This window comes from Microtus oregoni, unplaced genomic scaffold, assembly GCF_018167655.1.
Source record: "Microtus oregoni isolate MIOR12 unplaced genomic scaffold, Mior012 000070F_ref0000104, whole genome shotgun sequence".
Taxonomy (NCBI): Eukaryota; Metazoa; Chordata; class Mammalia; order Rodentia; family Cricetidae; genus Microtus; species Microtus oregoni.
The window spans coordinates 6804583-6817005 of NW_024543977.1; the positions used below are offsets into that span (position 1 = coordinate 6804583).

The 12423-nt window shown below is 39.7% G+C and overlaps 1 protein-coding gene across 6 annotated transcripts in view; it reads right to left on the minus strand.

Moving 5' to 3' along the window:
- Arhgap12 (Rho GTPase activating protein 12) overlaps nt 1-12423 on the minus strand; it is a 106861-nt gene that overhangs the window by 33251 nt on the left and 61187 nt on the right. For 5 of the 6 annotated variants that reach the window (XM_041641575.1, XM_041641574.1, XM_041641571.1 and 2 more), the window contains 2 exons: nt 11809-11889; nt 2249-2374 (listed from right to left, as the gene is read on the minus strand). In XM_041641575.1, coding sequence (XP_041497509.1) covers nt 2249-2374; nt 11809-11889 — 207 coding nt within the window. The remainder of the gene's footprint in view (nt 1-2248; nt 2375-11808; nt 11890-12423) is intronic. The other variant, XM_041641576.1, reaches the window with a different exon arrangement.

The following is a 12423-nucleotide window of genomic DNA, read 5'->3' on the forward strand; positions in this document are numbered from 1 at the left end:
ATTTTAACCAGACACAGCGGTGTGCACGCTGGAGACGAAGACAGAAGGGTCGCTATGGTGCCTTGAATGAGAACGGCCCTCGTGTGCTGTGTGCTCGTATATTTGAATGCTTGGTCCCCAGTAGGTGGAAGTGTTTGGGAAAGATTAGGAGGTGTGGCCTCACTGGAGGAAGTATGTTATTACCTGTAGGTCCCTCCTCGCTCCCTCTCCCCAATCCCCACCTTGTGCTTGTGGATCAGTTATGATTCTCAGCTACTGTTCCAGCAACATGCCTGCCTGCTTATTGTCATGTTCCCCAGCATGATGATCATGAAATATAGCTCTCTTAATTGTGAGTCCTTAAATTAAATACTTTCTTTTATAAGATTACCTCCATCATGGTGTCTCTTTACAGCAATACAGAAGTTACTAAAATAAGTTCCAAGTTACTAAAGTAAGTTTCTCTACAGAGAAAGATCCTATCTCACAAGAAACAAAAGGAGCAAAAGCGGGAAAAACCTGTTAATTATGATACAAGAGAAAAGTGATGATGGCTTTAAAGAAAAGGAATGACAATGTTCTTTTAAAGGCAATGTCGTTATCACCGCATCATCTTCAAAGAGGGTATGACTAATGTTCTGCAAAGGCACAGTAAATGTCCACCATGCCCTGAAAGGAAACCATACTATTTAGAATGTAACTCAAGAAGTTTAAGAACCACCATTTCTGAAATCTGAATCAAAATTCATCCCCTATGCACCCACACACTGAGACAATGGGGATGTTCTATCAGGAACTTACCAAGGCCAGCTGGCCTGGGTCTGAAAAAGCCTGGAATAAAACCGGACTCGCTGAACATAGCGGACAATGAGGACTACTGAGAACTCAAGAACAATGGCAATGGGTTTTTGATCCTACTGCACGTACTGGCTTTGGGGGAGCCTAGGCAGTTTGGATGCTCACCTTACTAGACCTGGATGGAGGTGGGTGGTCCTTGGACTTCCCACAGGTCAGGGAACCCTGATTGCTCTTTGGGCTGACGAGGGAGGGGGACTTTATAGGGGAGGGAGAGGGAAATGGGAGGCGGTGGTGGGGAAGAGACAGAAGTCTTAAATAAATGAATAAATAAATAAATTAATTAATTAAAAAGAAAATTCATCCCCTATTAGAAACAAAGAACATCACTCCTCAGCTTGATAAAAGCAATTCTGTGTGAGAAAATAAAGTAACAAGGCTGGAATTCCAGCCTTTCCTGGGACAGGGAAAATGAAATCTTTACTATAGAACCTTCTTGGAGATCAAAGACAGCAAAAGTGACTTTAAAATCGAGTAAGAGTGTATGTGTACGTATAGTGCAATGAATGATTATGTATATACTATAGTATGAGTATATATACTCATATACACATACATATATATATACTAGCTCAAACATGTCAAGTTAGACACCAGTAAGTCCCAAACAAAATCTGAGAAAAGTATAAGATCCAAACAAGTACATAATAAACTGATGCTAAATACAAACGCATGTCATTTAGTTAAGAAGAAAGTATTTTCACAGTGCATGAAGACAAAAACAAGAACTTGCATGCAGGAATTAAATGACTATTGAGTGCTCTTCCCTGAACAGGATATGTATACTACCCCCCAAGTCTCAGGGAACGTCAGGGAGAGAGGACAGAAAGACAGAAGACAGAGAATGGGGAGAAGTGCTATGAAACTTCTGGATATGAAGTGGTTGTTGCAACCATCAACTCAAAGCAACAGCGAGTGCCTTCATAAGGCCTTACTTGACAAGACTAGGCTTCTCACCATTCCAACATACATAGTGAGGAACTCATGAGGTTTCACCCCTCACTGAGACGATGGGAAGTTAATGGCTGGAGATAGGGAGGTATTATTGTCCTAAGACAGCCACTTATAAGTAAGTTGCCCTTGCCCAAGAAAGTATCACCCAAGCCATTTTGAAAGCAGGCTATAAAAGCAAAGAAATGAAAATAGGGAGATTTTTTTGAGAAGAGGTTCAGCGGGAACAGTACAAGAAAGGCTAGTGGGAGGGTAATATAGACAAAGTGCGTTATATATATGTATGTATAAAATAGTGGAAAAATAAAACATTAACTTATACTCAAAGGAAGTCAATATTTTAGCGAAGAATTGTATTTAACAACAGCAAAATATTGCATACATAGTGGGACAAATTGCTAAAAAATAAACTATTAACAATATAATTCTCCAAACACTTGCCAAATTTTTTCTAATCGCTTACCTTGTCATTGGTGTCCAACACTATGGTGCTATGTCTCCACTTTGTTAACACTATTGGTTCTTGCAGCCTTCTGTCCAAGCTCCTACTTTTAATTATTTCTCTTTGCTGCTGGGATGAAGCATTATACTAAAGAAAACAAAATACACGTCATAAGTTTACAATACAAACATGAACCTACAGTGGCTCCTAATGACACATGATTGATCACTAGGCAACGTTCAACAGAACAACCTAAGAACTGTCTGCTTTTCTTACTGAGCAACCTTGTGACTGAATCCTAAATTTTACAGTTGGATATATCCAGTTATTACTCCCCATAAACTGCTGCAGACCTGTCACCTCACAGAGTTGCTTTAAGAGTAAATGAACTCTTTCTTCCTAGCCCACCCAGCTCCCATCCAGAACCCTCCCCACTTCGGCCCCACTGTCCTTTTTCGGCACATAACATCACCCAGCCCAGCCTGTCTGGGCACTGGGTCCGAATCCTCGGGGCACCCAAGCGGGCGGGAGTCCCTTTGTTTCTATCGCCTGCCTGCACCAAGCAGGGTAGGCGCTTTGTTTGCGACCTGCCCACCAGCACGGAGGCCTGATCTCTCGGCGCCAGGAGAGACAGCGTTGGGGTGAGTTTCTGGCCCCGTGGCGCCAGCCTGGGAAGGGGAGCTCAGAGGTTCCTTGGCCCACGATCCTTCTTGGGCTCTCTGCAGGGCCTCCACTCCCTGCATACCGCCTCTTTCTTCCAAGCCCACCCAGCTCCCATCCAGAACCCTCCCCACTTCGGCCCCACCGCCCACTTTCAGCACATAACATCACCCAGCCCAGTATGTCTGGGCACTGGGTCCGAATCCTCGGGGCACCCAAGCGGGCGGGAGTCCCTTTGATTCTACTGCCTGCCTGCACCAAGCAGGGTAGGCGCTTTCTTTGAGACCTGCCCAACCAGCACGGAGACCTGATCTCTCGGCGCCAGGAGAGCCAAGGTTGGGGAGAGCCAGCGTTGGGTAGTCAAGGAGACCTGATCCGGTAAAAGAAGATCCATAAGGGAGCATTTGGAAGAAGAGATGGGCAGACGCCAAGGCAAGAATTCGCCCAACAAGCTGAAAAGCAACATGAAGCCACCAGAAACCAGCGACCTCACAATGGGAGGACATGAACACCTTAATCAAGAAGAAGCAGAAAAGATTGACTTCATGAAAGTGATTAATGCCCTTAAACAGCATGTAAAAAACGCCCTTATAGAAATGGATGAGAAATATAACAGAAAGTATGAAGAATTGAAAAAATCAGTGAATGATACCCTAGAAAACCAAGGAAAAACAATCAAACAGATAATGGAAACAGATCAAGACTTGAAAACTGAAATGGAGGCAAAGAAGAAAACACAAATAGAGGGCCGGCTGGACATGGAAAATTTAAGTAAACAAACAGAGTCTACATAACCAACAGAATACAAGAATTAGAAGAAAGAATCTCAGATTCTGAAGATACCATAGAGAAAATAAACACACTGATCAAAGAAAACAGCAAGTCCAACAAACTCTCATCACAAAATATTCAGGAAATATGGGACACAATAAAAAGACCAAACCTAAGAATAATAGGAGTAGAAGAAGGAGAAGAAATGCAGCTCAATGGTCCAGAAAATATATTTAATAAAATTATAGAAGAAAACTTTCCCAACCTAAAGAAAGATATACCTATGAAGGTTCAAGAAGCATACAGAACATCGAATAGGCTGGATCAAAAAAAAACATCCCCTCGCCATATAATTATCAAAACACAAAGCATACAGAATAAGGAAAGAATATTAAGAGCTGCAAAAGAAAAAGGCCAAATTACTTATAAAGGTAAACCTATCAGACTTATACCTGACTTCTCCATGGAAACCATGAAAGCCAGAAGGTCCTGGATAGATGTACTGCAGAAACTGAGAGACCATGGATGCAAGCCCAGATTACTATACCCAGCCAAGCTTTCATTCACTATAAATGGAGAAAATAAAATTTTCCAGGATAAAAACAAATTTAAACAATACGCAGCCACAAATCCAGCCTTACAGAAAGTAATAGAAGGAAAATTACTAACCAAGGAGTCCAACAATGACCACAATAACTCAAACATCTAGAGACCCTTCACCAACACAAATCAAAGAAGGGAAACACACAAACTCTACGACTAAAAAAATGACCGGAGTTAACGAACACTGGTCATTAATATCACTTAATGTCAATGGACTCAACTCACCTATTAAAAGGCACAGGCTAAGAGATTGGATATGAAAACAGGATCCAACATTCTGCTGTTTACAAGAAACACACCTCAACCACAAAGACAGGCACCTACTCAGAGTAAAGGGCTGGGAAAAGGCTTATCAAGCAAATGGACCTATGAAACAAGCAGGTGTGGCCATACTAATCTCTAACAAAGTAGACTTCAAACTAAAATCAATCAGAAGAGATGGAGACGGGCATTTTATACTCATAACAGGAACAGTTCATCAGGATGAAGTCTCAATCCTGAGTATCTATGCCCCTAATATAAAAGCACCCACGTTCATAAAAGAAACATTGCTAAAACTCAAGGCAGCCATCAAACCGCACACACTAATAGTAGGAGACTTCAACACTCCTCTCTCACCAATGGACAGGTCAATCAGACAGAAACCTAACAGAGAAATAAGAGAATTAATGGAGGTAATGAATCAAATGGACTTAACAGACATCGATAGAACATTCCACCAAAATAGGAAAGAATATACCTTCTTCTCTGCAGCTCATGGAACCTTCTCAAAACTCGACCACATAGTCGGTAACAAAGCAAACATCCACATTTACAAAAAAATATTAGTAACCACCTGTGTCTTATCAGATCACCATGGATTAAAGTTAGAATTCAACAACAATCCTACCCCCAGAAAGCCTACAAATTCATGGAAACTGAACAGTTAACTACTGAACCATACCTGGATTAAGGAAGAAATTAAGAAAGAAATTAAAGTCTTCCTGGAATTCAATGAAAATAAAGAAACAACAAACTTAAACTTATGGGACACTATGAAAGCAGTCCTAAGAGGAAAGTTCATAGCACTAAGTGCCCACTTAAAGAAAACAGAGAAAGCTCACATTGGAGACTTAACAGCCCACCTGAAAGCTCTAGAAAAAAAAAGAAGCAGACTCACCTAGGAGGAGTAGAAGACTGGAAATAATCAAACTGAGGGCTGAAATCAACAAAATAGAAACACAGAAAACAATACAAAGAATCAATGAAACAAAAAGCTGGTTCCTGGAGAAAATCAACAAGATTGATAGTCTACAAGAGCTAGTTCCAGGACAGGAACCAAAAGCTACGGAGAAACCCTGTCTTGAAAAATCAAAAAAAAAAAAAAAATAAGATTGATAAACCCCTATCCAAATTAATCAAACGGCAGAGAGAGAATTTGCAAATTAATAAGATCAGAAATGAAAAGGGGGACATAACCACAGACACAGAGGAAATTCAGAGAATCATTAGATCTTACTACAAAAGCCTATATGCCACAAAACTGGAAAATGTAAAGGAAATGGACACTTTTTTAGATAAATACCATATACCAAAGTTAAACCAGGACCAGGTGAACAACCTAAATAGACCTGTTAGTCACGAAGAATTAGAAGAGGATATCAAAAACCTCCCTACCAAAAAAAGCCCAGGACCAGATGGCTTCAATGCGGAATTCTTGCAGAACTTCCAAGAAGAACTAATACCTATACTCCTTAATGTATTTCACAATATAGAAACAGAAGAGGCATTGCCAAATTCCTTTTATGAAGCTACAGTTACCCTGATACCAAAACCGCACAAAGACTCAACCAAGAAAGAAAATTATAGACCAATCTCACTCATGAACATCGATGCAAAAATCCTCAACAAAATACTGGCAAACCGTATCCAAGAACACATTAGAAAATTTATCCATTATGATCAAGCAGGCTTCATCCCAGGGATGCAGGGCTGGTTCAACATACGAAAATCTATCAATGTAATCCATCATATAAATAAACTGAAAGAAAAAAACCATACGATCATTTCATTAGATGCTGAAAAAGCATTTGACAAAATTCAACATCCCTTTATGATAAAAGTCTTGGAGAGATTAGGGATACAAGGGTCATACCTAAATATAATAAAAGCTATATACAGCAAACCGACAGCTAACATCAAACTAAACAGAGAGAAACTTAAAGCCATCCCACTAAACTCAGGAACACAACAAGGCTGTCCACTCTCGCCATACCTCTTCAATATAGTGCTTGAAGTTATAGCAATAGCAATAAGACAACATAAGGGGATCAAGGGGATTCGAATTGGATAGGAAGAAGTGAAACTTTTGTTATTTGCAGATGATATGATAGTATACATAAGCGACCCCCAAAACTCCACCAAAGAACTTTTACAGCTGATAAACACCTTTAGTAATGTGGCAGGATACAAGATCAATTCCAAAAAAATCAGTCGCCCTCTTATACACAAAGGATATGGAAGCAGAGAGGGAAATCAGAGAAGCTTCACCTTTCACGATAGCCACAAACAGCATAAAATATCTTGGGGTAACTCTAACCAAGGATGTGAAAGATCTATTTGACAAGAACTTTAAGGCATTGAATAAAGAAACTGAGGAGTATACCAGAAAATGGAAGGACCTCCCTTGCTCTTGGATTGGGAGGATCAACATAGTAAAAATGGCAATTCTACCAAAGGCAATTTATAGATTCAATGCAATCCCCATCAAGGTCCCTTCAAAATTCTTCACAGATCTTGAGAGGACAATAATCAACTTTATATGGAAAAACAAAAAACCCAGGATAGCCAAAACAATCCTATACAATAAAGGATTGTCTGGAGGCATTACCATCCCTGACTTCAAACTCTATTACAGAGCTACAGTGATGAAAACAGTGTGGTACTGACATAAAAACAGAGAAGTCGACCAATGGAATCATATAAAAGACCCGAATTTTGACCCTATGAACACCTCATTTTTGATAAAGGAGCCAAAAGTATACAATGGAAGAAAGAAAGCATCTTCAACAAATGGTGCTGGCACAACTGGATGTCAACCTGTAGAAGAATGAAAATAGACCCATATCTATCACCATGCACAAAACTCAAGTCCAAATGGATTAAAGACCTCACTATCAGTCACATCACATTGAACCTGATAGAAGAGAAAGTGGGAAGTACCCTACAGGAGATGGGCACAGGAGATCGCTTCCTATGTGTAACCCCAACAGCACAGACATTAAGGGCAACATTGAATAAATGGGACCTACTAAAACTGAGAAGCTTCTGTAAAGCAAAGGACACTGTCACCAAGACAAAAAGGCAACCTACTGACTGGGAGAAGATCTTCACCAACCCTGCAACAGACAAAGGTCTGATCTCCAAAATATATAGAGAACTCAGGAAACTAGACTTTAAAATGCTAATTAACCCAATTAAAAAATGGGGCACTGAACTGAATAGAGAATTCTCAGCAGAGGAAGTTCAAATGGCCAAAAGACACTTAAGGTCATGCTCAACCTCCTTAGCGATCAGGGAAATGCAAATCAAAACAACTTTGAGATATCATCTTACACCTGTCAGAATGACTAAAATAAAAAACTCCAATGATAGCCTTTGCTGGAGAGGCTGTGGAGGAAGGGGTACTCTCATCCATTGCTGGTGGGAAAGCAATCTTGTGCAACCACTTTGGAAATCGGTGTTTCGGTTTCTCAGGAAATTCGGGATCAACCTACCCCTGGACCCAGCAATACCACTCCTGGGAATATACCCAAGAGATGCCCTATCATATGACAAGAGCATTTGTTCAACTATGTTCATAGCAGTATTATTTGTAATAGCCAGAACCTGGAAACAACCTAGATGCCCTTCAATGGAAGAATGGATGAAGAAAGTGTGGAATATCTACACATTAGAGTACTACGCTGCGGTAAAAAACAATGACTTCTCAAATTTTGCATGTAAGTGGATGGAAATAGAAAACACTATCCTGAGTGAGGTAACCCAGACCCAAAAAGATGAATATGGGATGTACTCACTCATAATTGGTTTCTAGCTATAAACAAGGGTCACGGAGTCTACATTTGGTGATCCCAAAGAAGGTGAACCAAAGGAAAAACATATAGTTGTCCTCTTGGCTATGGGAAGTAGACAAAATTGCCGGGGAGAAAATTGAGATCTTGGGGGTGGGGTGGGATGGGGGTAAGGGGAGATGGGGAGAGAAAAGGGAGAAGGGGAGAATGGGGGAAACTTGGGGAAAAAGGAGGATTGGGATAAAGGAAGGTTAGATAGGGGAGCACGGAAGCACAATTCTTAGTTAAGGGAGCCACCTTAGAGTTGGCAAGAGACTTGAACCTAGAGTGGCTCCCAGATGCCCAAGCCGAGGTCCTCAGTTAGTTCCTTGGGCAGCTGAGGATAGGGAACCTGAGATGACCCTATTCTATAGCAATACTGACGAATATCTTGCATATCATCATAGAACCTTCATCTGGTGATGGATGGAGATAGAGACAGAGACCCACACTGGAGCACTGGACTGAGCTCCCAAGGTCCCAATGAGGAGCAGAAGGAGGGAGAACATGAGCAGAGAAGTCGGGACCACGAGGGGTGCACCCACCCACTGAGACAGTGGAGCTGATCTATTGGGAGCTCACCAAGGCCAGCTGGACTGTGACTGAAAAAGCATGGGATAAAACTGGACTCTCTGAGCATGGCGAACAATGAGGGCTGATGAGAAGCCAAGGACAATGGCACGGGGTTTTGAACCTACGTAATGTGCTGGCTTTGTGGGAGCCTAGCCAGTTTGGATGTTCACCTTCCTAGGAATGGACTGAGGGGAGGACCTAGGACTTACCACAGGGCAGGGAACCCAGACTGCTCTTTGGACTGGAGAGGGAGGGGGAGAGAAGTGGGGGGAGGGGGAGGGAAATGGGAGGCTGGGAGGAGGTGGAAACTTGGTTTTTTTTCTCCTTTTCTCAATTAAAAAAAAAAAACCCAAAAAAAGAGTAAATGAAGTAAAAACATGAGGTTCTTCCTAGACACTACCATAATTATTATAAGGCTTAAGTCAGTTTTGTCTTTGCTTCACTTAGAGTTAGACATACTACTCTTTTTCTCAAGTAATAAGAGTTGTGAACACTACTTCTGAACATACTAATTGTGTAGAAAGAAAAAGACATGCAATCGCTGCCAAAAGAAAACTTCATGTGAAATTTATGTGGTATTATTGCAGTATATACCATGGAGGAATCTGAAATGTAAAGTAGATCATACAGAAAGATGGAAAACTATAAAGCTTTGAGAGTTGTGCTACCTTATGTAGGCAACTTAAATGATCTAAGTTGTAATAAAATAACAATAGCAATCAATGTCTAAACAGGTGCATTCTTTTCCTGAAGCGGAAGGAAACATTGCATCATTCCCAGCAATCCTTGGCCTTTAATGACTTTTGATTATAATTTCAACAATTATACTTGGACTATGTTTTCTGTGTACAATATGTTATTTTTTTAACTCTTCAAAGTGAATGCAAACAAACCATCTAACAAAGCTGTTACTCTTTCTTCACACTGAAATGGGCAAAGTAGTCAACACATATGGGTGCTTGTTTTCAATTCAGCATTTTCTGACAAACAGCAACCTTCTGATTATCATTTCTAGACTAAACAATGATGATGCTGAAAGACCACCAAAATCCTGTGCCAGATATTTCAAATGTCTGTAAAGAGACCCAACTGTTACATGGGGCTTCTCTGAAATGCAATCATCACTAACAATCACTGTGTAGTTGTGTGTAAGCTTGTATATAAAGTTTCATGGGACTTTGCCTAGCTTCGGAGCTTGTAATTACTACAATTTAGAAAAGCTTTTCTATGTAGCAACAAAAAATAATGTAAAATTAATATGGGTAATAATCATAATTTTAAATATGCTTACATTTTACTAGGCGCAGGATAGTCACAGATGCAAACAAAGCACAACAAAATGTTAGACGATGATAAGGAACACATAATCAAAGAAAAACACAACAGAAGCCCCACAACTTAAACATCCTTCGTTTAAAAAGATGGCCAAACTTTAATGTTTTTAATTCCTATAAAAATTTTTAAAAATCTAAACTAAAATCTTATTGTGCTTTATTTAAACAGACTATACTAAGAACCCAATGGGCTGGAGAGATGGCTCAGCAGTTAAGAGAACTGGATACTCTTCCAGAGGATCCAGGTTCAATTTCCAGCGCCCACATGGCTGCTCACAACTGTCTGTAACTATACTTTCTGGGGATCTGATTCCCTCACAAAAACATACATGTAAACAACAACGCATATACATAAAAACACAGCACTGAGTTTACATACATGTAAACAACAATGCATATATATATAAAAACACAGCACTGAGTTTTACCACTTTAATATATTTGTTTCTAGTGATTTTTGTAAGGAAACATAGTAAGAGGAACAAATATTTGATGCCTTCTGATTACAACTTCCAGACACCATGTCTTTCCTTCTCGCCTTAGCTATACTCTATGATGAACTCAGTGTTCATCATCCACATGCATATCATATTTTGATAAAATCTTAGTATCAATATATTTAAGTTTTAATATTTTATATAATGTAATTATTTGCTTTTTTAAGTTTATATGTTCCTATTTTAAAACTCTATCTCAAAGTGCTAGAGAGATGGCTCAGAGATTAAGGGTGCTTGTAGAGGGCCCAGGTTCAGTTCTCAGTACACATATGGAGGAGCCTGCCATGGCCTGTAATTTCAGGGATCCAGCACCCTCTTCTGGCCTCCACAGGCTATGCTCACTCATACTGTGATGCCCATGCAGATAAGCAGGCATAAACATACTTAAACCTTTTTTGAAAAATTCATCTTAAATGTTTTTACCTATGTTATACTGTATTACACACATGATAATACTGCATACTCTTGCCCTTTGTGCTACCAAAGACATGTCTGACAATATTAATAATAATTTACAATACTGCAGTGAACTTGTGTGTTCATCAACACCTGTGGCAAGGTCAAACGTGTGGGGGGGAAGGTCAGTTACTGATTTACTATATACACCTTGACTAATGATGATCTTGAATAACATTACTATCCTCTTTCCTAAAAAAATAAATACAAGGCCAATTCCACGTAAGAACCTCAGCTAACTAAAGAAAGTTTAAAGCTACCCTAGTCTACATAGGGAGCTTCAGACAAGCCGGCCCTACTGCGTAAGACTCTGTCTCTAGGGCTGGAGAGATGGCTCAGAGGTTAAGAGCATTGCCTGCTCTTCCAAAGGTCCTGAGTTCAATTTCCAGCAACCACATGGTGGCTCACAACCATCTGTAATGGGGTCTGGTGCCCTCTTCTGGCCTGCAGGCATACACACAGACAGAATGTTGTATACATAATAAATAAATATTTTTTAAAAAAGACTCTGTCTCTAAATAAATAAATGAAACAAGTCTAGTGCAACTGTCTTTAGACATTCACTATGAACATAAGGTCAACATTAAGTGTCTTACCTTTGGCAATTCCCACTCTGACCGAGATCCATCTGCACTGTAGTAATACTGCCTACCTTGATCATCAACATGCTTGAGCCACTATAAAAACACAACAGATTTTTATTTAATTTAAATAAAGACTACTTTAACTGGCTACTCTAAGAGTTATTAGATGTTATTTTTAGAAATTTCGTCCTACTTGCAATGAACTACCAAGTAAACAAATGAACTCAAAAAGCTCATCACATCAACTAACTGCACCTAAGTTCAGTGAGTATAATACTCACTATCAATATCGATTTCTCTTTCCTCAAAGGTCAGGTGGTAATTCAAGTATCACTTAACATTATAATAAGAAACATGACATGAAGATACATAGAGGCACACATCTGCTAGTACAGGGTACAACCCATCCTGAAAAGAAGTTTGAAACATTAAAAAAACTATTTTCAACATAAAATTTCACAACTTAAAGACTTATTTTACACAAATTCTTATTATTTCCTTCAGCCAATGCATTATATTCAATGCATTTTAAGTAAAACAAGAAGAGAACTGCACACAAAATAATATAGGACAGGAAGGGAAAAAGACTACTGCTGACATGAATATATAATCTTTATTTCTACAGAA